The 27799-nt window shown below is 46.4% G+C and overlaps 1 protein-coding gene across 1 annotated transcript in view; it reads right to left on the reverse strand.

The window, feature by feature from the left end:
- NCOR2 (nuclear receptor corepressor 2) overlaps positions 1-27799 on the reverse strand; it is a 392352-nt gene that overhangs the window by 244216 nt on the left and 120337 nt on the right. The window contains exon 3 of the mRNA XM_024196814.3: positions 14564-14691. Coding sequence (XP_024052582.2) covers positions 14564-14691 — 128 coding nt within the window. The remainder of the gene's footprint in view (positions 1-14563; positions 14692-27799) is intronic.

A 27799-nucleotide genomic window follows, 5' to 3' on the forward strand; every position in this document is an offset into this window, starting at 1 on the left:
TGCCAGTGACAACCCCCATTGTCTGCCATGGGCTTGGCACAGGGGAAACTGCTGGAGTTCAGTAAACAATTCTGCTGATATACAGACAGGAATCAAATGTGGCTTGTTCACTCTCAGCTGAGGAGATAAGAGGATAAAGATCAGTTCCACACTTGCATTATTTTTGCCAATTAAGCCTCCAAGTATAGCAGAGAGGAAATTTGCCATATACGTAGCTACTTTTCAAAGTAAGACTCTGAAATACCGATCATTTCACTTGAATGATACGGCGCTTTTCTAGCCAGCCTTGAAACACCCTGTGGCACCTCTCAAGTTTCCTGTTGTTCTGCCCAGTCCCCGGGGCAAATTCTGCCTACCCACAGCTGCAGTTCAACATTTCATGTTCTGCTCGAATACTAAATAACAAACAGCAACTGCTGAGCAGGGAGGGTGTTAAAATATTTCAACACCCAGACTCTGGTGCACAAAGGTAATTAAAATCAGTTTCCTGTTTTCTTAAAGCATATATTACCAAGGGCTGCTAATTGCCAAGGGACTGCTCTGAAGCTTTAGGACTTGCAAAAAACCCCACAAACCTAGATTCAAGCGTATTCATTACATGGAGACATTTTTCAAGATAAAATAATACAATTTTAAGATCACAGTTCTCTATCATGACTCAGGCCTATACTGTGCCAAGCAACTATTACATTATAGGCTGCTTATTTTCTTTCCATTTCCACATCCACTGGAACACTCCTGTTCTTTTTGCGGATACAGACTAACACGGCTGCTACTCTGAAAACTGGAACTTCTGTTGACTTTCATCCTGAGGAATTTCAAACTGCTCCTGAGATTACTTTACCCAATACAATTCCTTCAGCCTTTCTTGTTTGGAAATAAAATGCTATTGCTAGAAGTCTTCACACCTTTCATTCTCCACATTCACGCCTTTAACGAGATCTTTACAATGGACTTTTATGCAGCAACAGCATAAAGCTTATGCTCTAATAAATTTGTTAGTCTCTAAGGTGCCACAAGTACTCCTCTTCTTACTGCCATTAGAGTAAAAATAACTCGCGCTAGAAAAAAGTTTAGTTACATTCTGTTTCAGTTAGTGTTGCATTTTCTCCAAAATAGTACCCACCTGGCCATTTCATTCCAGAAATTTCTAGTTCGCTAAAGGAAAAGAGCGTTTCTAATGTCATGTTCAATTGCACAACCAGTAACTAAACACCAATGGGCTAATCTTTGGCAACCGACACTTGGAATTAGTAAAGTATAAACTGTTAGGATTTCATGCAAATAACTAAGCAACTCCCAGTGCAATCAAATGCGTACTGAGAGTACTCATCAAATCGCACGGTCAGGCATTGTTGCAGATGCCCTCCTACAAATAGACTTTTTGTCATACTGTACTCATGGCTGCCTTTAAGTCTGTATCATTTATAAAAGTGGGGTTGTAACAGGCTTGCAATGTTTGCCTGAAATGGCTAGGAAAGTGTTACGTGGATGTTGTTGCTTCACTGACTAAGGTGTCATTAGTTGAACATAAAGGAAGTTGAGCGTGTTTTCCTCTAGGGGGAGACACGATCTAGGGTGTGTGCTGAGCAGAAGGAACCCTGGGAGCAGCGAGGCCAGGGAAGACCTGAGCTGATCTTGACTTTATCTTCTCATTTGTTTTGTTAGCAAAGTCAAATCCCCAGGAGGGGGTGCGCTTGAACTTTTCAAACCGTAAAAATAAAATAAATAATAAATAACGAATAAAGTTCTTGCATTAACTAAAACTGCCCTCAGTGTCTCTCAGAAGGACATAACTTTGTTCCTCAAATCAACGGAACCTTTTGGGTTCTCCTTCAAGTCTTTTATAACCACGTTCTCCAATGGGCTGCCAACCCTGGGGGAGGCAAAAAGTGGGATGAGGCCAAAACCTTTAACACTATTACATATTTTTCAGACGGTTATCACCATTCCTCTGGCAATAATGAAGTTCCTCGCTATTTAAATGGAAGTGTTATCTTTAAAGGACACTCTCAATGCCAGCAGACCAAAAAAAGGGACCCACGAGATGGGATTTTGATATGTGCACACAGCACATTCCCCCAATTCTGAGTTTGGTGCATGCCTGGTCTTTGTCGGAGACCCCAAGAGATATTCTAGTGCTCTGAGCACTTCCAAAGAGAATCCTGTGAATAGGAGAGATGTTGAAATTCATCTCAAACACACACACACACACACACATATATATATATCCTGGACTGGCTCTGTAAAGTTGCTAGAAGTGTTGTTTTAATTTAAAGTCAGTCTGTAGGCCTGACTTTGGTGAAAAAACATCCTTTTTAGAGATCTGGCAGGAAGTACTGCATGGAAGTGCCCAGAACACTGCTGGCAGCACATAGATTAATGAGGATCATATAAAAGATGTGTAATTTCCAAAACAGGTAATGCTTTGGACCCATTAACTTTAGCAGTTTCTCTTTGAAATATACATCAGAAAAATCATTTTACACAAGGGCTCCCAATCGATGAGACTTTCTTCAGAAGCGACCTAGAGTAATTGAAAATGGTGACAGTCCCACACCAGTCGTGTCCCATTTCCCTCCCCTAACCATAATCTCCAAGCTCTACACTGTGGAAACTGAAGCAGGGTTGTAGGACACAGCATGAAATTCTGGCTCCACTGAAATCAATGGCAAACCTCCCATTGATTTCAATGAGGCCAGGATTTTATCCATACTGTTTACAATGTCAGCAGCAGCCAGTCTACGTGAGGGCTCCTCCCAATTTTGTTCACACTGGGGGAGCAGAACCAGTTTTAGCAACAATGGCACAAGTATACTGCATCTCTCAAATGCAGACAAGGCCCCAAAGGCCAGCACAAGTCTCTAGAATGTTTTTTCGGGGCCGATCAACAGGCCCCCCTGGGTTGGAAACTGATTTGCATTAACTGGTGGCTTTTTTTTTTTTTGCTTGTTTCTCTCCAGCTGAGAAGATTTTGGTGGTTAGCAGACAAAGATTTTTCTGTTACAGAAGTGTTTAATTAGAATATAAGAATGACCATACTGTGTCAAATCGATGGTCCTTAATGGCCCAGTATCCGGTCTTCCAGCAATGGCCCGTGCCAGATGCTTCAGGGGGAATGAAGAGACCAGGCAATTATCGAGTGATCCATCCCCTGTCAGCCAGTCCCAGCTTCTGGAAGTCAGAAATTTAGGGACACCCAGAGCATGGGGTAGCGTCCCTGACCATCTTGGCTAGTAGCCATTGACAGACTTATCCTCCATGAACTTATCTAATTCTTTTTTGAACTCCATTATACTGTTGGCTTTCACAACATCCCGTGGCAATAAGTTTCACAGGTTGACTGTGCATTGGGGGGGAAAAATACTTCCTTATATTAAACATTACATTTAAACATATTACTCACTAGACTCTATCAAATCCACCACTTGCAGACAGATGTCAAAATTCCTTTGAAAAATACTAGGTATTAAATGGAGTGGATTTATAACAAATGCCCAAATTTGTCAGAGTTCAACAACCCCTTATCTCTAAAGCTATCCGGAAAAGGAGGAGGAAATATCTGGGCCATGTTTTAAGAACAAAGCCCTGTCTGCCACGGCAGGCGTGCCACCCGGCAGCTGAAACAACAAGGAGTCAGGTGGCACCTTAAAAGACTAACAGATTTATTTGGGCATAAGTTTTTGTGGGTAAAAAACCACTTCTTCAGATGCATGGAGTGAAAATTACAGATGCAGGCATTATATAATGACACATGAAGAGAAGGGAGTTACCTCACAAGTGGAGAACCAGTGTTGACAGGGCCAATTCAATCAGGGTGGATGTAATCCACTCCCAATAATAGATGAGGAGGTGTCAATTCCAGGAGAGGCAAAGCTGCTTTTGTAATGAGCCAGCCACTCCCAGTCCTTATTCAAGCCCAAATTAATGGTGTTAAATTTACAAATGAATTTTAGTTCTGCCGTTTCTCTTTGAAGTCTGTTTCTGAAGTTTTTTTGTTCAAGTATAGCTACTTTTAAATCTGTTATAGAATGTCCAGGAAGATTGAAGTGTTCTCCTACTGGCTTTTGTATGTTACTATTCCTGATATCCGATTTGCGTCCATTTATTCTTTTACGTAGGGACTGTCCGGTTTGGCCAATGTACATGGCAGAGGGGCATTGCTGGCACATGATGGCATATATAACATTAGTAGACGTGCAGGTGAATGAGCCCGTGATGGTGTGGCTGATGTGGTTGGGTCCTCTGATGGTGTCACTAGAGTAGATATGGGGACAGAGTAGGCAACAAGGTTTGCTACAGGGATTGGTTCCTGGGTTAGTGTTTCTGTGTGTGGTGTGTAGTTACTGGTGAAGGAACACACAAAAAGGGACTGAGTGAAAGAATCCCTCTGTCAGACACTACTCAGTGAAGGAGAGCTTACGGGACTTAACAGAGGACATGCCAAAAGCGGCCCAGGACAGACAGGGATGGCGCAGCCTTGTTTATGCCCTAAGTGGCGTCTGATGGCACGGGAAGGATTCAGATGATGAATTGTGCAAGTACAGAACAGTTAGCTCACCACTTGCTTGAACTTTGATTTTGCCAAATCTCCACAGAAGTCTGACTGCCTCAGGCCAGGCTATCATATGTCGTTCTTCATAATGCCACCAGTGGGAAGTCCTACCAGAGGGCAGGTAGCTTTGCCTCAGCGGCCTGGCACAAACCTTTCAGCTTGCTTCTACCAAGTCAATCTCAGTTTAGATGAAAGTACTGGGTTTATTTAAAACTTGAATATTTAAAAGCTTCTGCTAAAGGAAAGAGCTCCACGCACACTGCCTGTTTTATTCATGCACAGAACCAGCATAAACTTTAACACTGTGCCACATGGGACAGCACTGGCTGACTCAACAGAAAGAGAACAAGTACTCGTGTGCGTCCTTGGATTGTCAGCTCTTCTTTCCCTAACACCTTAAAAATTTGGAGTGTGGACGGATAATACTTAGTTCACATGTGTGCTAGAATCACCATTTATCCTGAAGATTGTAGGGTCTTCCCAATTTCACCAGGAGAATGACACACCTTGCAAGACTATTTTCCCCTCCCAGAAAAGAACTCTGGGTCAGCATATCATTGCAAGGAAACTGCTTCATGAAGTGACTTATACAAACATCACTGTGTCACAATGAAGTTCTGTGTCACAAAAGTGGCAATGCCAAAGAGTTTGCCCTGTGGGATGAAATTCATAATGATGAGAACCCTACATTTCTAGTTTTCATTCCAAAATATGAACAGCTCAATGTTGAGGAAAGCAAAATATCAACCAAGCAGAGTAGTGAAAGCTTCCTCGCATTACTCTAACCAAACCACGCTGGTCCAGTCACGCAAAGCCCAGGACTTCTCCCATCATGCCAAAGGAGACAGATGTATGTAAATTATGAAGTTGACACTACCATGTTCATTTCATCATGACCTGAGCTTCATTTGAATCCAGGCCTTGGGAGAACAAGGGCTAGTAGGTAAGATTCCTGTGCCTGTTTTACAAAAAATAAAGCTATATTGAAAACCTCTCCCTTCGAAGGACCTGATCCGCTGAGGTGCTGAGCACCTTAACTCAACCTAGCTTCAATGGCAATTGAAGAAGCTTGTTGGAGCTGATCTTAACATAGGGAACCAATATCCAGATGTTACCAGCTGTGGCTTTCATCCATTATTTTCCCACATTGATTTTAGCAAAAAAATCACACCAAGAACAGAATTTTAATGTTGTGAAAAAGCACACGACGGGCTATGGACGGAGCGGATCGAAGCCAGCATTACAGCCAGCATTACAGCCTTTAGCTGAAAGCAGGGGGGGGGGGGGGGTCACCTTTAAAATAGAACCTTAATTAAGCAGAGTAAATAAAAGCAGAGCGATCGCGCTGTTAATTCTGGAACATTTGGTGCCATTTGGCCCGAAACCGATTAAGATGGAAAAACTGCACCTTATTTCCTTAGCCGCATATTGTGGCGGCTTTCCACACGTTTCCAACTCCCACGACTCCCTGGGCTCGTCAGTCAGGGGGATTAATCATACTCAATAAACATAGCAATTAGGCCATCCCTCATTCTAGAACACACGTGGCTACTCCTGACTGCCGCAGAAACCTGGCAGCTGGTTAACAAAACCTAAACATCATTATCGTCAAAGGGAACATACTTCACATCAGTGCTGGGTGAACTCTCTAAAACCTGAATCGTTGCTCGGTGGAGAAACTCCAAAGACACGGCATGGCTCACAAACTGGTGATATAATCTACCTCCCTTGAAAACAGCGACTCACTTTACCACAGATAAACATGTGTCCCGTACATTACGGCTACAATTTCTCCCAGTGAAACCATTATCTAGCCAAATTTTCTTGTATTAAGAAAATTTGACTAAAAACCGTTACACACACACACACACACACACACACACACACCACCTGCCACGCTACACTCAACCCAATTATTCTCATTTCTCCTGCAGATTAAAATTGAAAAAAAAATAAACTCAGCCCTGTAATCTTGCCAGAACATTCCTTTGCAAGTATTCATGGTACGACTTGTACCAACAGTAGATCCTGAAATACTTTTCTTAGCTCCTGCGTTCCAGCTGGCACAGTCAACTGAACAAGCTAAGGGGAAGTCTTACGGCTCCTTCCAAGAAAAAGCCTGCAATCAATAAACTGTCAGGGAAAGCAGCATATCAGTGAGATGAAATGCAGAGGTGACTTCCCCAGAGCAATGCCGCCAACAGGGTTCAAGCCTTCCTTCCTTCAAGCCAGGATCACAAGACAGCTGCCAGTTCCTAGCCATCCACAAAGTGCGTGGACAGTTCCTCCTAGATCAAAACCCAGAGAAGTTCCCTTCCCTATGGGTATTGTCCTGCTTGTGCAAAGGGAAGTGTCAGTAGCTACTCCAAGCAGCAACTTCTGCAGGTCCAGGCTGCCACGCATTGGAAGCAGGGAAGGTCGAAAGGACAGCACAATGTCCCCCCATGGCAGCCTGTGGGAGCAGTGCCAGAAAGGTGACCGCTCCAGGATGTACTATGTGTTGTATAAAACTTTTCGCCAGCCCCTGTTGATGCAGTAGGGGAAATCCTGTGAGCGCCACCCCAATGCTGTGGAGATCCAAAGAGTACACAATACCTCCCTGGAAACACATGCTCTGGGGCGCAGCAGTGCTGACCACTGCCTGTCCCCAGAAACCCTTCCAAAAGGTTCATGTGAAAGTCAGCTCCAGTCCCATCACCAGGTCTATTGCCTGCCCTTTCTGAGTACCCATATCTGCAAGACCTTCTTCGTCACAACTGGTATCAAACTAACCTCTCTCAACAGGGTGCCCAGTGTCCACCTCACAAACAGCCCACCACCACCACAACCGGCACCAACTGGCCATCCCAGGCGAGAAGCTAGGGCTCCGCTGGATTTGAACTGGTATCCTCACAATGCAATGCTCTATAGCCTTTTGCCATTCCACTGAGCTCCTAAAGCCACTCCTCAGTAGCGAAGATAGACTAATCGACAGGGTAGAGAGAGACACTGCCTTGGCGCCAATCATAACAACCTTTTCAATAACAATCCCAAGCCGAAGATGCTACACAAGTCCAAGGGATCTCAATGGGTTTTACAAGCATTACAACACTCCTGTGGAGTAGGTCAGTGGTGTCACCACAGTGTACAAAGCACGGCGAGGCAAGGGGACTTGCCCAAGGTAACAACATCAGGTCTCCTGAATCCCAGGCCACACTTTCCCTCTATGTAAAATAAAGTTGCATCAACCCCTTTTCCAGTGGAGCAGCATCAATAGCACCTATCCGACTACCCCAACTGGCAGTCCCAGAGAGGCCAGCGTTGGATGGGTTCAAAATACTGAATTTCTCCGGGCTGGAGGTGCTCCAGGTCAGGTGCTCGGCACGCTGGCCAGGCAGCGCAGGGAAGTCTGCCTGGGCTGCATCTGTTCTGTGAATAAACACAGGCCCTCAGTCTCCAGGGCCGTCAGTCTGGCACCTTCCACTTGTACCAGACTCGCTCGCACTTATTTTTTTTAAGGGCGTGGGGGGAAAAAGTGATTCTGACAGAGCGTCAGACGCAGCAGTCAACACCAGACAGGCTGTTTCCTTTCAGTATATTCTAAACGAGGGGGGGGGGGGGGAAACAGCCTAGAAATCCATAAACAAGTACCTCACACCTCCCGCTGCTGTGTGCCAGGCAGAGTATTACACCACCAAAGGCGGGATGAGACTCTTCCTTTCAGACAGAGCACACTTTTGTGCTTCTCATCCCCCCCCGCCCCCAATTCACAGACATGATTTGTGTTTGTCATCCCTCAAAGCCCTGCGTGCTGAGAGCCAGCTGCCTCCGCTTGCAACCAATCCATCGGAACAAAGCCAAAGTGCTTACAGATGCGCCTTGCTTGAACCTGCCACGGGGGACTCAGCTGCCCGGATTCCTGAGCTGCTCCTCTCTCTTAAGCACTGGGGTTTGCTTCTGTGCCAGGGAAACCAAAACTAGTCACTGTGACAGACACAGGCTACCATCCTGTCGATGACCTCTCGAGGTCCCTTCCCGTCCTAGAATCTATGAACACAATCCTGCCCTGCTGCAGCCAGACGGCAAGACAACAGGGACGTTTCTCTGCCTTTTTCCGATGGTACCTCGCCTAGTAATTCATGTGAAAGAGAGGCTCTTTCTAATCAAAATGACTCCAAAGATTATTTTAATCTTGTTTTCATATACAGTAGAACCTCAGAGTTACGAACACCCCGGGAATGGAGGTCGTTCGTAACGCTGAACAAAACATTAGGGTTCTTCTTTCAAAAGCTTACAACTGATCATTGACTTAATAGAACTTTGAAACTTCACTATGCAGAAGAAAAATGCTGCTCTCTCTCTATTTTTTTGTAGTTTATGTTTAACACAGTACTGTACTGTATTGCCTTTTTTGGGAGGGACGGGGGGAGGTCTCTGGGGCTGCCTGATTGTGTACTTCTGGTTCCAAATGAGGTGTGTGGTTGACCGGTCAGTTCGTAACTCTGGTGTTCGTAACTCTGAGGTTCTACTGTATCGTTTTTAGAGGTGGTGATTTCAAAGGTGTCATTGATTTCAGGGTTAATCTTTGTTTTTAAGTGTGTGTTTTTAAAATGTGTATCTTTTGGGGAGTTGTGTCTAGTTAAAATTTGAATGTATTTATTGTATTATGTGCAGCGGCCTATAACTAAAATGCTGTTTTAATAAATATTCCAACCAGATTCCAGGAGCCAAGCAGTCTTGAGGCGGGGAAGTGGAGAGTACACTCCAGATGAGCACGCCAAACAACTTGGGGTCCAGCAGCAGGGTGCCCAAAGGGTTACGTCTACAGCTGTTTCACTGGGATACTGTTTTAGAGAAGAACTTCACACCAACAAGAGACGGGAGCCTGGTCCCATGGGCCTGATTTTTTAATGCATTTAGACACCTAAGGATGCAGATAAGTGCCTAGTGGGATATTCACAAGTACCTAGAAACCCAATTCCCATTGAAATCAATTGATAGATTTCAATGGCAATTAGTCACTTTTGGAGAGAGGGCGGGAAAAATAAATAAAAGGTGCTTTGGGGGGGGGGAAGAAATAATAATAATAAAAAAAAAAAAAAAAATCACACTAGGCATGCTACATACCTTTGACAATCTGGCCCCACATCCACAAGCCCTGGGCTCAAGTCCTTCCTGAGCTTAATAGTGTCGGTGCGCTCACGGAGTGGAAGAAGACAAGGACACGTGACATGGGTTTCAACAAGGCCACAGCTTTTTTAGTCAAATCACATCTAAGGCTGCCAATCAGGGGACAGCCCAGAGCTGTCACACCCCACTGGTGCTCCCAATCATCACACAGGGAGGGTGTCTGGGGGCCTCCACTCACCTGCCAGCATCCCTTCCCTTTCGGGGGTTGAGGCAAGAGAGGACCTCAACCCCCAGCCAGCAACACCATCAAGTCCCCCCAGGTAGTGCCCCAGCCCTGGTTTGCATTTCATAGAATCTCAGGGTTGGAAGGGACCTCAGGAGGTTCTAGTCCAACCCCTGCTCAAAGCAGGACCAATCCCCAACTAAATCATCCCAGCCAGGGCTTTGTCAAGCCTGACCTTAAAAACCTCTAAGGAAGGAGATTCCACCACCCGCATTCCAGCGCTTCACCATTCTCCTAGTGAAAAAGTTTTTCCTAATATCCAACCTAAATCTCCAACACTGCAACTTGAGGCCATTACTCCTTGTTCTGTCATCTGCTACCACTGAGAACAGTCTAGATCCATCCTCTTTGGAACCCCCTTTCAGGTAGTTGAAAGCAGCTATCAAATCCCCCCTCATTCTTCTCTTCTGCAGACTAAATAAACCCAATTCCCTCAGCCTCTCCTCATAAATCTTGTCCTCCAGCCCCCTAATCATTTTTGTTGTCCTCCGCTGGACTCTTTCCAATTTGTCCACATCCTTCTTGTAGTGTGGGGCCCAAAACTGGACACAGTACTCCAGATGAGGCCTCACCAATGTCGAACAGAGGGGAATGATCACGTCCCTCGATCTGCTGGCAATGCTCCTACTCCTAAAGGGTTAGACATGATGCCCCCATCTCGTAAGGAGATGCCCTTGGGATACCCACTATATTACCTCTTTTGGATCTGCAGCCTAAATCAGCAAGTCCCCACACTGGGCACCTGCCGACCTAATGTAGGTCCACACTGTGCCCCCCAGGAGGGGGAGAGATTCCCAGCCCTCCGGCTGCCCAAAACCCAACCCCTAGGTTTTGCTGCAAGGAAGGTGCAAAAGGCAAAACCCATTCTACTGTTATGGAGGAAAATTCCTTCCCACTCCGAAAGCGGTGACGAGCACAGCCCGCAGCAACCTAGATAGGGAGGGAGGGTGCTTTGACTGCTGGAAACCAGCAAACAGAAAGTGGCTCTGAGCACATGCTTCTTATCATGGCTCCAAATCTAGTGCGAAATCCCACGAGACCTCAAGCCTACCCCAAAAGCCCTGTGGGACCTGGAAAATTCGCAGGATCCGGCCCGTCCTGTCCTTTTGCCCTCTCCCATCGCAGGAGCCATCAAAACACAACGCTCCCTAGGCTCTCCTTTATTTGCCGCTTCATCTTAGCAAATGCAACCTTTGCATAAGGATAACTCCTTGGGCGCTCCTTGGGGAGAACTCCTGTTATCCATGAATTTGCAAATATCATTGCCAGTGGCGCCGAGATTTCTTCAGCTAACTCCTTCAGTACCCTGGGGTGAATAGCATCAGGCACCACTGATTTGAATTCATTCAAATTGGTCAGAAGAACCCCGACATATTCTTCGCTTATCCCAATCTGCACCCTTGTCTACAGTAACTTCGCTAGTCGTCCCATCATGTTATTTTTTGTGAGAAGACTTCAGCAAAGTAGGCACTGAGCAGCTCCACCTTCCTATCATCCTCTGTTACCAGCTCACCTTCTCCATTGAGCAGAGGACCCATGCTGTCCTTCATCTTTTCTTTAATCAGTGCTTGAAGGGTTAAAAACATACTATTCTTGGTCAGATTGGCAAAGACTCCGGCGAGGGTTCACCTTCTTCTGCAGGATGAGGCCCGGGTCACTTGCAGGTTTAAACTAGTGTAAATGGTGGATTCTCTGTAACTTGAAGTCTTTAAATCATGATTTGAGAACTTCAGTAACTCAGCCAGAATACAGGAGGTCAGACTAGATGATCATGATGGTGGTCCCTTCTGACCTTAAAGTCTGTGAGTCCATGACCACACTACACAGGATATGCTCTATTGCAGGGGTTCTCAAACTGAGGGTCGGGACCCCTCAGGGGGTCGTGAGGTTATTACATGGGGGGGGGGGTCCATGAGCTGTCAACCTCCACCCCAAGCCCCGCTTTGCCTCCAGCATTTATGATGGTGTTAAAGTGTTTTTAATGTATAAGGGGGGGGTCGCACTCAGAGACTTGTTATGTGAAAGGGGTCACCAGTAAAAAAGTTTGAGAGCCACTGCTCTATTGTATATATCACATAGCATATGAGAGGCAGATGTTTCTGAGCCCCTTTTGCATTTGGTGTTCTAAGAACTGCTCATGTAAAAAAAGTCAGTCAGTCATATCAGCAGGCTGCTTTTGTATTCCCTCTGGTATTTTGTTATACAGGGAAACAAGAAATGAATGTAAAAAGAATACATTCAGGGCCTTGAAACATAAATTCTTACTGGGCAAATGCCCAGGAAAGGGTAGGTCTGGTTCAGGATTTTGCCAAACCTCATCAGCACACTCATAAGTGTAAAAACTAAAGTTAGGGGCTGTTTCTACCCAGGTCCCATTTACAGAGGAGGATTCAGATAAACGCTTCTGATTTGGCCCACTTCCAACTTTGTTTTCGGGTGTTACACTATGGAGAAGTTACCACTGAGAAATCAGAGCAAGTCAAAACAATGCGTCAGGCAGAGAGATGGATTATTAGTCATCAGAACTGACACTACCTCTTTGCACACGTGCCCGAGGCCTGCACTCAGTCCACATCCCAAGTACATACATCACCATGCTGGAAGATGCAAAGGGCAATTTCAGAATCTGTGTTCTATTGCCAAATTCTCGCTTGTTTGGCTCGACTTCATCGGTCAGAACTGACGCTGCTGGGAAAACAGGGTATTTTGGCATTTCTGGCCAAAATCTGGAGCAATCCATTATAAGGTTCATGCACTTACCGTGGAACGAACCTGATGACCTAATGTATTGTGACAAAGCTCCTTCTCTATCCTGGTGGGTCCTGCGCTTATTGGTGGATTTTCTTGCCTCAGAGATTCACCATGTGGGTTGGGGAACAGCCCAGAGACCTTCCCCTCTGGTAGAACCCACAGTCCAGGTCAGTTGGGACGTTTGGGGGGAACCCGGTCCCGCCCTCTACTCCTGGTTCCAGCCCAGGGCCCTGTGGACTGCAGTTGTCTAGAGTGCCTCCTGGAACAGCTGCACGACAGCTACAATTCCCTGGGCTACTTCCCCATGGCCTTCTCCCAACACCTTCTTTAGTCTCACCACAGGACCTTCCTCCTGATGTTTGTTAACGCTTATACTCCTCAGTCCTCCAGCAGCACGTCCTCTCGCTCCCAGCTCCTTACACACACACAGACACACACGAGTGAGAGCCTTTTTATACCAGGTGTCCTGATTAGCCAGTCTGTCCTAATTGATTCTAGCAGCTTCTTCTTAATTGGCTCCAGGTGTCCTAATTAGCCTGCCTGCCTTAACTGGTTCCAGCAAATTCCTGCTTGTTCTGGAACTGCCCCTGTTACCTTACCCAGGGAAAAGGGATCTACTTAATCTGGGACTAATATATCTGCCTTCTATCACTCTTCTGTAGCCATCTGGCCTGACCCTGTCACAGTAACTTTCCCTATCTCTAACTATTATGATTTTGGAAAAGCAGACATGTATTTCTGATCCAGCCATAACTGAGGGCTCAGTGATTCAGGACTGCACTAAGCCATACCCAGTAGCAAGACTCAAACACTGTTTTGCATAAGTCTACTGTTCTACGGTATGTATTTCACTTCCAGGCTACTTCTTCCAAGACCACTCGGTGTCAAATGCAGAAGAGAAACTGTAACATGGAGAGCGTGGTGTTTTGCAATGACACCGAGAGCGAGAGCGCTGGCCTTTGTAACTGGTTAGCTCCTGTGGTTAGTGCATCTACAAAACTGTTAGCCGCACTGTGTTTGCCTGAGCCGCACATGAAACACCTGGCCCACTCTTCCCGGGGTTATCGGCGAGCGTGATGGGAAGGCAATGGGACCTGGCAAGAATGAAGTGAGTGGCAGATGCAAGTGGAAAGGAAAAATTAAAAAATACAGGACGAGAGCAACAAAAGAAGAAGTGGGGGGTGAACAATGGAAACCGACCATTCTTGTTCCTCTAACTCCTCCCTTTTGCCTTTTAGAGTTAAAACCAAAACCAAAAACACTGCATTCACTTCCCACTCAGAGAACCCCACAGAGCTGATCGAGCCCATGTACAGCTTCATGGAAGCGTTCGTGTTTAAAGTTACCCAGCGGACAGTAAAGGAGTTAAGAAAAAGGGACAAGTCATAAATCAGTAATTACACATTTGCACCAGCGCAACTGAACTCAGAGTCTGGCCCAGGGAACAGAGAGAGAGAGTACACACAGCGGGTTATTCTAGCGTTTTCTAGCTCAGGCTCTCAGATGTTTCCTCTGGCTTTAGCACCCACAGAGAACCAAAAAAAGCACACACCCACAGGCCCAGTGCCCTCCCACTTAGCAGTGGCATCCACTGGAAACGGGAAGGACAGCCCCAGACACACAAGGCCCTTTCTTCCAAACATTTGGCATGTAGGAATGAGTATGGGGATTGAATTATACTGGAAAAATCAGAAGAGCTTTTGCATCATCAAGTATAATAAACCTCATTAAAACACCTGGAGCTCGTAATAATAGGCTTAGGTCTTACAGAGCACTCATCACCTTCTAAGAGCTGTGCAAACAAGAAGAAATGAGGAATTCAGACACAGACACCCCAGGGGTGGGTAAAATGCCCGCCTCCTTACCTTTCATTCCCTGGCTGGAATTCAGACAGCAAGGAAGGCCTCCTCCGCTGCGGCTGCATAATAGATCCAGGTGGTAGGTGGGAAGTGTAATCCCTGGGATGATGCTGATACTCTAACAGACCCACATCCTGCAACAAACAACATAGAAAGAGAGCTGTTATGCGGATATCAGATATTCAGAAGACCACGATCACTTGCATTTACATCTCAGCAAAATTATGTGTGATATTCATTTAAGAACACCAGGTGCCAGATTGAATTCCCTGGGGAGCTCTGAGCTCTCTTTATCCACCATGTAAGGGGGAGCAGTGCAAGGGTCCCTGAGCTGCCTTACCAATGAACCTCAAACACATGTTGGGTTGAGATGACCAGATGTCCTGATTTTATAGGGACAGTCCTGATATTTGGGGCTTTTTCTTATATAGGTTCCTATTACCCCCCACCCCCATCCCGATTTTTCACACTTGCTGTCTGGTCACCCTAGTTGAGATGGTCTCCGTGGCCTATTCAGTAAGTCCTGAGCCCCTCTGCTTGGACTGCTCAAAAGGGCACCACAACTGCTAGGGTGGCTGCTTGTCATGTAGCCACACGTCCACTCCAGTCAACGGACTCAGACCACAAACTCATTGAGTCTTGGGCACAAGTGATCCGGGCTGGGTTTGATCCAATGACCTAGAGCTGAAAGGCCCTGTCATCTTTCACCATTTCCCCTGAGCTATTCCGTTCCCTCTCTCCTTCCCTCCACCCACAAGAAATATGGCTAGAAGCTGACGGTCACTGTGCTGAGGCAGGTCTTTGCTCTAGACCTACAGTCGTAGCCTCACTCACTCAGTCCACAATCGCGTCAATCACTTCACTGTGGCTTATGACGGAAGGGACTTGGACAGGTCTTTTCAAGTGCAGCCCATTTACCAGGCATTTTACATCTTTCTGTTGCTATTCAAGGGGACATCTGATCGTCTGTGAAAGGATGCAGGCCTACCTCTGCAGGGCCAGCAGCAGAAGTGTTAAACAGCCATCCCCCCACAGTACAGCAACACAGTCACGTGGTTAGGCCAAAATTCTCAAGTGGGGGGGTTTGGGAGGCAGCAAAGGGGCTTTATACAGTAAAACCTGGTGTGATGAAAAATGTTTGTAATGGAAGATTGCAGAACTCTATTGAAACTAAGGAAAAGTAGAGCGTTATTAACCTTCAGCACAACAGACCCACAGAGTTTAAGGAACCATTAGATCCTCTAGTCTAACATCCTGTGTCTCACAGGTCATTACGTTTCACCCAGTTGCCCCTGCTTTGAACCCAATAACTTGTGTTTGGCTAAAGCGTATCTTCCAAAAAGGCACATTATTACTTGTATTATCATGGCATCAAGGAGTCTCAGTCCCGGACCCGTTGTGCTAGGCGCTGTACTAACACTGAACAAAAAGACAGTCCCTTCCCTAAAGAGCTTCATGTCATGAGAAACTAAAGCTAACCAAGCTCATTTCATTGTCCAGCCTGAGGCCCTGTCTACAACTAGACAGTTGTACCGTTTTAATTACCCTGCTATAGTTAAAGCGGCACAACCCCTTGTAGTGTGGATGCAGGTATACCGGTGTGAAACAGCAACAGGCAGACAAAGGGCTCAATCCTGCAACACGCTGAGCACTGTGTCCCCAATCCAGCCAACCAGGGGCTTAACTTTAAGCATGCCAGTGGGTCCACTGAAGTCAAATCCACAGAGTAGAAAAGTTTAAAAGAAAATTAAATTTCTAAAATGCTTTCAACTTTGGTAACCTACGGTATTGGTAACAATAAAGAGAAAATATATCATCATCTTGCCCATGACCCTTTAAACGTGGCTCCCAAGAACGGAGCACAAAGGGGTGGAAAGGACAGTTTGTTACTTATTATGTACACATCCCTTTTGTTCCTTGGCCCTTGGAGAGTACAGTACTGTATGTCCCTGATTTAATTAACTAAGGAGCCCTTCTGCTCTGTGCCACAAAGGCTCTTATTCAAACAATGAAATATTTCAACTGCTATTTATCTGCAGATAGGTGCCTGACCACAGGGGGGAAAAAAGAGAGCAAAGATTAATCATCTAATTACCTAAAACACTGATCAATGCTTTGTAATGTCCCACCACTTTCATGACAACCATGGTAATAGTGGAATATAGTTATGCAAGAAGGAAGGGAAGTACTAGGACTTCAGAGCATATTTTAAGTAATTTTCATCTGAAAAAAATTGAGACGTTTCTACCCTGGTTTGATTCCCAAGCCTCTCACGGTGTGGTCTTGGTAAACCCTGCAGATAAGTGTTTCGGGGGGAGGAAGAATGATCCAGTGGTTACAGGGCTAGCCCAGGATTCAGGAGACACAGGTTCCCTTCCCAGCTCAACAGACTCGCTGTGACACCTTGGGCAGCTCACTTAGTCTCTCTGTGCCTCAGTGGCCCCAACTGTATAACGGCAATAACAAACATGGCTGTTCCGCACAGCGGGGTGCTGAGGCTAAATAAAAGAGCTGGCCAGAAAGCAGGTTCTCTCTCCCCACAGAACATTTCCATTTTTTGGCAAAAATTACAAAGGAAGGCAGTGCACCAGGAAAGTCCCCAGCCCCGGTAGAATGAAGTCCAGCCAAGGAGCCCAGCCCACAAAAGAGAACTGGGACAGGAGGAAACCAAACGATAACTCCCATGAAGCACTGCAGCAGCATATGCAAATCACACTATTTGGGGTTTCTGCCAAAATATTTCCAGGGTTTGTTTGTTGGGGATTTTTTCTTGAATGAAAAAAGTAAAATCGTCCATGGAAATCAGACAGAAAACCCCAATTTTCTGCCAAAAGCCAATTTCAAAAGAAAATGTTCAAACATCCCTTGTAAATACATTAAAGACCGTGATTCTTTCAGGCTATGTCTACACTCAAACCACTACAGCCGCAGAGAGACAGCTGTGCCACTGTAGTGCTTCAGTGTAAACACTCACTACAGCGACAGAACGGGCTCTCCCATCGCTGTGGTAAATCCACCTCTCCAAGTGGCAGCAGCTAGGTTGATGGAAGAATTCTTCTGTTGACCAAGCACTGTCTATGCCAGGGGGTTAGATCGGCTTAACTATGTCGCTCAGGGGTGTGGAGTTTTCACCCCCCATGCAACGTAGCTTGGTCAACCCAACTTTTTAGTGTAGACCTGGCCCCAGATATCGTGGTAATGGGGCCAGATAAATCCCACTGATTTTCAAAATGGGCCCCACAGATTTAAAAATCAAGAGGAGTTGGACAATGATCTCACGCTGAAGCCTTCCCCTCTCAATTATAAGAAAGAGCAAAGAAATCAGCAATGAAAGGCAATGCTTCAATTCCAACTGGGACTAGAGATTAGAAGAAAATGTCAGGAAATATCAAAGCCCAACATCTTGGGATGTCAAGAGGTAAAATAACATGTTTTTACAGTAACTCTATGGAAAATCAGAAAAAAAAAAGAACTCTAGGCATTCCCTCCAGAGGAGGCAAGAAAAACAGAATTATTTCCAAGTTCAGCATCTCCTTCACAAAAGCTTAAATGAGACCAATATCAAATGGGGGGGAAATGGTGGCGTCTACTAGCTACTATTTCTTGTTATGCCTGGAATAGTACATGGGGATATTAGCCCATGGCGCCAGGGTTCATGGTTTCCCGCCGCTAAGCGATAATGTGGTGTTACCCTTTGTTTTCTTTTTCTATTATAGATTATCTTGGTCAAGTCCAGTTCTTTTTAGGCAGCATGGATGAGCTTGCATAGAATTTATCCATTCCTTCTACCTGGATAAATTCTATGCAACTCCAACTACACCCCTACTATTCCAGACCTGGGCCTCTCCTGAGCTGAGGCATGACTTGACAGATGGTTTCATGTGAAGAAAACACCTACTGGAGACTGTCTAGGTCAAACTTTACTTTGGTATTCCAAATTCGGATATGACCCAGATCTCCAGAGATAAAATCCCCTGAGTTGCTTAGTCTGTAGCAATACTAGCCCGTTGAGCATGTGGCTCTGTTTGGAACCCAGGAATGTAGATTAGATCATATGTAGCTGGCCCAATTCTACATTATCTTGTATATAAAACCAAGGAAGTTTGAGATGGAATGATCCTGTTAGATCTTCCAGTCCATCTCCCAGACACTGCAGGACTGCTCACTAAGGCACATTCCCCCAATTTCTGGCTCATCCTATTTTTAAAGGTCCCATATGATGTTGCTTTCGGCACTTCACTAGGGAAGCTATGCAAAATATAAGCATACATAGCGAACGGATGGATAGGCGGTCCCATAAGCAGGACCGTCACCTTTTGAAAGAAACATATTAAAAGGAATAAATCATGCCCAGATTCCTAGATCGAGAGGTGGATTTGCCCAGTAAAAATGTCAATCTCAATTTTGCGTTATTAACAATTATATATGGTTTACGTCATACTCAACCAGGAAGACCCTGCCAAGCCAATTACATGATTGCTAGGAGAGTATTGCAAACCTCAAAGAGGCAGACATATTTCAGCCCTGGTGTCTAATGCAGTGTTCAATCTTTGCTATACTCCGGTTCCCTTTTCCATACCCGGATCCCCACCAATCTAGCCAGGACATCCCTCCATTTAGCACTGTGCGAAGGGCAGAGTAGTCAGGATTCCCTGACACCTGTACCTGACTTACCCCCTTGAGCACCCATGTTCTAAGGGGAAATTCTTGTTTGTCAGGCCCAATAGCGCCCCAGCTCTAACCCTGTGAGAAGGCTCTCCCGCTTCCAGACCGCCTTCTTCCGTCCCCTGCTCAAGCCAGCCTTCCTCCCAATCCTCACTAGCCTTACAAGTCTTGTTATACTGCCTGAAGTGAAGGGGAAGCTCACAAAGATGTGCTACTACCTATGAGTTAAGATCTTTGAGACCTGTCTTTCCAGCTTCACCATGAAACACAGCGTTGGCCAATACAATTTCCAAATGTTCACTGACAGCCTCTGACGTGTTTCACTTCATTAACATTAGTGCTTGGTTCTGCCAGCACAAAACATAACCTGAAAAATTACCATAAAGGATTAAAATCCATGAATCTCTATGTGCCCTTTGACGAACCATCAAAGGAGCCACAGGAGACCTGTCAGAATGTAGGTGGATTAATTGCTCAGAAAGTTACTACAGTAAATTGCATTGTATGCCAAGATTGTGCTTTTCACACATAAATACCTTTAGGGTTTAACAACCAGGTGTCAGAAGAGGCCTTGGTTTGTTTTGCAATCTTTAAAAGGTACACAGCACGAGGCATCCCCTGCCAGAAAACGTTCCAAGTGCGACCATGACAAAGAGATGATCTTCGAATGACCATCTTTATCATTCCGGAGCGAGGCATGCAGCACCATGCGCAAAGACACATGAGAGAAGCGATACAACCTGCACCTATCAACCCAAAACGTACTGCAATTCCTTGCCTCCTGCGAGAGAATGGGGATAAAACATTGGGACTGAGATGACCAAAGACTGCCTAGCCCCGAAGTTATACATCTCTTCTTTTCCTTTCTTGGTTGTTTTTGGTTTTTTAATTCTCCTTTTTGCTCATTCTCCATTCCTTCTCTCTCTGGATGTCTTTTCTCTTTCGTTGGGAAAAAACAAAACAAAAACTAACTCTCTCCTCTATTTGCTGATAGCTCAAAGCTGTAGGCTCTTTCTCCATGGAGCGGTTATATTCTCCCATTTTCTCCTCTTGTGATTTCATTCCCTAGCCCTCAATCCCACTCATCTGCCCTCTCAGCTGCTTCTCCACTTTACAATTCTTGGCGGTCAATCTTGCTTTCCAGAACACAACATGCTAGTAGGAATGTCACCCCCTAGACTGTACAACCGAAAAGTAGTACATCTCTACCTCGATAGAACGCTGTCCTCGGGAGCCAAAAAATCTTACCACGTTATAGGTGAAACCGTGTTATATTGAACTTGCTTTGATCCGCCGGAGTGTGCAGCCCCGCCCGCCTGGAGCACTGCTTTACTGCGTTATATCTGAATTCGTGTTATATCAGGTCGCGTTATATCGAGGTAGCGGTGTATGTCCGGCCCAGGGATTCCATTCAGTGTAAGACCATCGAATATCCGCACTGACACCTTACTAGCTCACAAGTTGCTGATAAAACTTGTCATGACAGACGAAAACATGAAAAGCCCCCACTTGGTGCTCTCTAAAGCTCAAGTCTGTTGCCTGCCTTTAAAACGGCGTTCAATTAGGGCACCAAAAGGCACCCAACTCGGATTAGAAACAAGAGCAGGCCACAAATTTCAAACATGTTTTCCCTCATTCCCCATCTTAACTTATCAAGAACCCCCCTTTAAAACAGGGGTGCTATGGGGCAGTCACCGTCCTCAAAGCATTCCAACTGTAACACCTGCCCCAAATGCATCTATCTATGTAGAATGAGGGCTAAGCGCCTCACAATCTCGAACGCACATCCCTGGGAGGCAGGGCAGCGCCGTTATCCCCGTTCTGCAGATGGGACCTGAGGCTCAGAGAGGCTAGATGACTTGCCCAAAGTCATGCATGAAGTCCAGGGCAGAGCAGGGAATTGAACGCTAGTCTCCCAAGATCTAGACTAGTGCCCTAACCACTGGGCCACCATTTCAACAGAGATGCTGGCTGACCCGCACCTCCCTTTCATGAGAAAAAAAATTAAACAGGCAACAAAAGTGTCCGACAGCTCTAACTACTATAACCATGTTCAGGAAACTACTGCGCACAACAACTTCAGCTCACCTAAGACAGGGGGCGGAGAGGTGGAGGGAAGGGACCAAACAGGATATTTCATACCAGGCATCAGCTGGAAGATAAATCAGTGTGTAGTGGTTTTTCCAAAAGAAAGCAGGCAGGCTTGTCTGGGTTGTCTTGACGTTGAAATCATTTGGGGATCATTTGAGACACACCTTCCAACAGCCTGACCAGATCTTCTTTCATGATGACTTAGATATTGCTTTGCAGCTTCTGGAAATTCTACAGAATTTTGCAAACTGATGTCTTGAAAAAAGGTGGTGTGGGAAGAAGGAATTAGCAACATCTTTCAGTTTTGCTGGTGGAAATTAACTTTTTTTAATACACAAATGAATGAGAGACCAACAGTAGCAGCAGCCACCATTTGGGAAACGCCAGTTCTGAGGTCTCATCACCCTCTGGATCAATTTCCCCCGAAACCTAACTGTGGAGAGAAAAACTACATTCATTGTTACAATGTACAAACACACTGTCTGGAGCTTTACTTCTGCTAGGACAGCACACAGGCCCTCAGAAAGCATGGCAACTTTCAGTGTGCCACCGTTACGTTTCAAATGAAAGGGTTCTGCTCCTTGCCTGAGATCTTATTCAACGGCAGGTCTTGGGCAACAACTGGTCTGTTAACACCAATAGTCGTGCCACATGGAGCTTGGTCTATCTAGCCATTTATGACACTCATCACGGATAACAATAGGAGTTCATGGTACGGACTGCAGGCAGCATGTGCTAGCAATGGGGCTGCCTCGTAGGGGATAAGGGCAGCCCATAACCCATGGACTTTAACTGGATTTCTATGTGGAGATTGAGGGTAGAATATAGGTCCACTGAGAACAAAGTGTTTGTACACAGAGCAAAGGCTCTTGGATAGCTCTCAAGTGCCCTTTTCTACAACAAAAACTGTCCTCCCCCTCCCCCCGCCTCTCCCTCCCTCCCACATACACACTTGCACAACATCAAACCCTTACTGCAACCTCAGCACATGAATACTGGCTAATATTGCACACGGCTAAATCCTCTGCAATAACCTAGTGAGAGATTCCGACCGCACCAGATTTGCACAAGGGGAGCGGCACTGCACAGCCCAGCTCCCGGAGCAGAAGCAGACCTGCCCGTCATTACAGAACCAGAAGCCGACCACCATGTCCTTGTGATCACTTGCAGCTTGACAGCGAAGTGCAAAGGGAACAGTTCCTCTTGATCGTCCTCAAGTTTTCCCCTCAGTGCCACACTGGACCACGTGGGCTGAAGGACCAAAGAAACGGTTCCCGGCTAGCAGTAACATCTCCATGGAAATGGACGGGGAAAACAAACCACTTGCAGGATCAACCAGGCCCAGAAATGTATCAATGTACATATCTGTCACTCTAAAACCAGCAGATGTTGCACAGAATCACAGGCCCTCTCTCCGGTACTTTGGATTGTTGCCCTGGCCAGGATGCTGCAATTGCCCTATTTATTATTTGACTGCAGATTTGAGTGGTAGTCCATTCCCCACACCACTAAGTAACTGTACTGACTGTTCATTTGCTCCATTAATTATAGGATGCATGCAGCACCCAGGTGCAGGGATGTGTGCGGCTGCTAGCCAGGAGGGAGAGGGAACAGGAACAGGGATTACAACAGGTGGCAGCCAAGAAGAACAAGAATTCCAATTCCACCTACTTAAAACCTTGGAGAGCGTATGGCGTTCATGGGCACTGGCATACGCCCTGGAGATAGGAGAGGATCCACACGGGACATCGAGAGCCTCAACTTATACCCCCGACTCCCACATCAAACTAGCAAGGCTACAGTGTGCTCCCCACCCTCCCGCCTTCTGTTCAAAAATGCATTTGGTCAGATTCTAATTTTACATCCGTATGGAAATACCGGGCCCAATTCTGCTCTAATTTAGACCTTGAAATCCCACTGAAGCCAAAGGGCTTGAACGGGTGGTCACTGATGGCACCATATTTTATGCTGATTGCTGGTGGAACTAGTGGGGTCAGGGCCTAGAAGTTAAAACAACATGGTCAGTCCCCTCAAAATACATGACATTTTTACCCAGCTTCAGCCAATCACATGCACTGAAAACGTAGCTCTCCATTTAAAATGGTTTGTTTCTGGGGCAGTGCTTTCCACTACACCCGAATACACAACCAGTTCAGATAACCCAACAAAAACGGTTACATCTGCAACACGCACACACGCACACACACTCGCGCACTCCAACGTGCTTGGGGTTCTGCAAAGGATCGAAATGGAAGAACAAAAAATTAGTGTTTAAAAAAATAAAACGCTAAAGAGCCAAACAGCCTCATTAAAATAAATGTCTCCATTCAGGAGCACGGAAAGGTGCATAAGGCCTATTTGAAATCTTTCTAGAGCCGTCCTTAGCCACCAAGAAGGGTCAGATTAATTTGCACATCCGCTGAGCGTTGGTGGGAGCTAGCTGATGACAGACAGCTCTGGCATTCTCAAGGTCTTTTTATATTTTTGTTTTCGGTGCATTTTTTTTTTTTTTTCCTGAAGCACTGAAAGCACTCCTCCCACTCCCACTTCCTGGTAAATCCTCTGACCCTCAATAACCTGAGCTTGTCAGGCCCATTTAGATACAACAATCAAACTGTCATAGAGAGAGAGAGGGAGGGAGAGGAGGCTGAATTCAATCTGCAAGAAAGCCATGAGCATCACAGAAACCCAGAGGGTTCTAAGGGAAAAGCTTTTTAATTTTTGAAAGCTTTCTGTCTGCAATGCCATCTACCACATTGTCTCAAATAAAAGCCCCCATTAGCTCCCGACCTCAAGATAACCTGTATGCTAACCCAATAACTGCGTGCAAGCGACCATTCTTGCTGCTTAGTTTGATTGCTGTTCTAACCGTCTGTGGTGGCTTGCATGTTTCATTCTTTTCTCCCTGTTTCCAGCTGGCAGGGTCTGGGCTGCCTGATCTCCAGCCAGGAGAGAGAAAAAGTTTGGAAGCAACTGGGCAATCTGCTTCAGGCTTTGGACTTTCAAAGCAAAGCACTTTCCTCCAAACCCAGACAATGTCAGGTCGCAGGTAACTACTGTTATGCTCCTGCTCTCCCAGATTCAGGAGCAAAGACCCTTACCAACAGCCTGATCCGGAGGGGTTCAAGGCACCCACAGCTCCTCAGTGGCATCAGAATTAGCTCCTGTAGATGCAGGGTGGGGCCAAGGGGTGGACAGCCAGACATCTGAAGCCATGGGCTAATCTTGCAACAAATATGACCCAGCATTTTCCCAATAGAGGAACAGCCTTTATCATTCCCTTTCTTAACATTCATTTTTAATACCTTTTTACAGTGAGTTTAGGGAGACGTATAACTCTAGCAGAGCATTCCCTATCAGTGTGTTCATTCCACCATGGAAAGGCCTTCCAGTGCTCGAGACATTTGCAAGTGAGCTCAACGAAGCAGTAGACACTATACAATAAGGGGGCAGCTCTGCAGTGGAAGAGGGATGAACCAGGTGACTTAACAGGCCTGTCCCATCTCCAATACCTGTGATTCTCGACTTGCCTCAACTTCCCCACCACAGTCCTAGTGCACAAAGAACTCAGGAGATGCCATTCTGCCAGAATGCTGCGTGCCCCAAACTCAGCAGTTCAGCTATCAGAGCGTTTCGGGGGCGGGCGGAAGGGGACTGGACAAGCACAGCCTTTTTATAAACCACCAGTCCGGGCTTTTATTAAGTGCTTATGAATAAGCAAAACCGAGTCCTTTTCCCCCTAGCTGGCACGCTGCACAGATCATATGTGACAAGTTCACTTCTGTTTTATTGTAAGAAATTTTTTGAAAACAGGACATTTCAACTGCACTGAGACAACAGCTTCGCCGAAAATGAAGCTGATTAACCAGATTGTGCCCTTAAAGGGAAGCACAAAATGATGGTGAACACATTATAAATTTAAGTATAAATCGCTCTTTATCCTAATTGTAGAACTATGATGTTTGGTTCATTTCAATTGCTGGTAATCAAAATATTGTTTTTAAAAGAATCCCTTTCAACTGCAGAGCAACTGAATTGGGAGAAAAAGATGGTTGTATAGCACCCAAGTTGTGCCAGGCCAGGACATACAAATCCACTGTGTTCTCTGGGAATCGTTAGGTTAAGAAAGTGAAACTGAAGCCTCCCACTCACAGCGATGTGCTAGCAGCACGTACCAGCATGTCACAGAGTGAAACCCGCAGAAGTCTCGGACAATATGGGCATGAATTTGTATGAAACTGCTGCCTGTATTACCTCCCAAAACTGCTGCCTGAGAGAGAGGCTGGACTAGTGGTTAGAGCCCAGGATGCGAGCCAGGAATCCTAGCCTTCCTAGTAACTCGTAGTGTCTCTTTGGAGCAATCAGAACCTCTCCGTGCCTCAGTTTACCAATCACTCTATCTATGGTACTTGTGGTCCCCATTACCAGAGTATCTAAGTGCCTCACAGTCCTTAACGTATTTACCCTGACAACACCTCCTTGAGGTTGGGGGAGGGAAGAGCTAGGAATTATCATCAGTAGTAGTATTTTACAGATAGCGTCTCTGTGACTCAGTTCCCTGAGGAAATGTTTAAGCGGGGCTAAAAATTGCTGTGTAGATGGTTTGGGCTCAGCTCCTCCACCCTCGCAGGGTCCCAGAGATCAGCTCCAGGCCGAACGTCGACACAGCAGTTTTTCAGCCCTAGAGCCCAAGCCCCACGAGCCAGTCAGCTGACACAGGCCAGCCGCTGTTTTTTTAATCCCTGTGTAGACGTATGCCAAGTGATTTGCGCAACATCACACAGGACGTCTCCAGTAGAGCTGGGAATTCAACCCAGGGCTCCTGTGTCCCAGGCTAGCAGCCTATCCACTAAACCATCCTTCCTCCCAGCTCCCGCACTTGTTTTGCCAATGAATCCCATCTCACTTCTCCCTTTGTCTCCCATCTTACCTACTAGATCACCAATTGAAAAACAGCCTACGCCATCAGCAATCGAAAGTCAGCAGTCGATGCAAAATGAGTGAAGCGGAGTTCAATCCCCCAAGCCAGATGCCCATGCCACCAGGGTCACCAACACTCTCCTCCCACGGCAAGCATGCACACAAGCTGTAAATGCTCACAGGTAACGTTCTAAGCAGCTTGCATGTGCTCAGTAGCAAAACGGGGAATGTTTCTGAGGCAGGAGGCATTTTAGTTACACGGGACAGTCTCAGCAAAAAGACCTAGAATTACATTGACCCAGCTACTGTCTTGTCCATGAAGGTGGCCTCCCAACGAGGGTCATGGCACTTCGGACAAGAGGAGGAGTTTGGGGGAAGCCTGGACCGCTGCTACTCAGACTGGAGGAATTCTGTCTCCAGGGCTGTCGATCCAATACCAGGTATCTTTGTGCCAGCATCAAGCAGGACCTATTTTAGCTCCTGGGTGTTTGGATGGCCCTGGGCACTGCCCTGAAGACTGAGAAATGTACATTTTAGCCTTTACCCGTGTAAAGCCACTTTCTGAGGCCAACACATCTCAGCAGTGCCATGCTGCTGTCTGGCAGCACCAGGCTCTCACCGCACCCTCGCAAGACAGCAGACTAGCCCTGAGAAACTCGCTGCACAAGGGGAGAGGAGACGCTCCCGCCTCATTCAGAAGAGCATCTGGCAGGAGCTCTGCAATCATGGCCTCTTGCGACTCCTCCATCATCGGGTGGACGGAGCAGCATGGCTGCCACGAACTACAGTGGCGCCGGATGGATGTGCTGTAAGGTGTTTATGGTAGATGCGGGGGAGGGAGGAGTTTGATCTCTATACCCTGCACTGGGTAAGCTCGTTGGTTGTTTCTTTGGAGGGAGGGATCATTTTTAAAAAGTAATGGTTGTCCCTGGTTCCTACTTGGAGGCAGGGCAGGGCGGTTCCTCCCCTCCCTGCCACAGGGCTTGTGAGGAGCCATTACAGGGTCTCCTTCTCCCCAAGCGGCTGTCCCCAACACTACGGCTTCTGCTAACTCTGCCTCTCCAACAGTGTTAACGTGGAGGGGCAGAGAGTGGTGCCATGATGCAGCCCTATCCCAGCAGCGGATGCTGCTCCAGAGGCGGGGGATGGTACGGCCTCTCACAGCCCGGGCTCCAATGCTGCTCCACTGGAGGCAGGCACAAACCCTGGCAGCACCATGATGCTAGCACTGAGTTGTGCCCTTATGCCAGTGGGAATTCAAATGCGGTTTGTCCATTGGTGATCTGTCATAACCTCTTACATGCGTGAAAGTGACATTAATCTCCTCTCCTCCCCACCACCAGACACATTTAGCAAACAGACCAAATTCTGGGCTGCTGTGGAAATACCCCCGCGTGCTGGTGAAGGCACCCACACACACATGCTGCTACAGAAACATCCAGATGTTCCTTTATTCTGGTTGGCAACAAGCCACCATCACCCAAAGCCCATCTCTCTCTCTCTCTCCCCCTCTCTCTCTCACACACACACACACACACACACACACACACACACACACACACACAC

The sequence above is a fragment of the Terrapene carolina genome, unplaced genomic scaffold (genome assembly GCF_002925995.2).
Source record: "Terrapene carolina triunguis isolate 2854851 unplaced genomic scaffold, T_m_triunguis-2.0 Scaffold234, whole genome shotgun sequence".
Lineage (NCBI taxonomy): Eukaryota > Metazoa > Chordata > Testudines > Emydidae > Terrapene > Terrapene triunguis.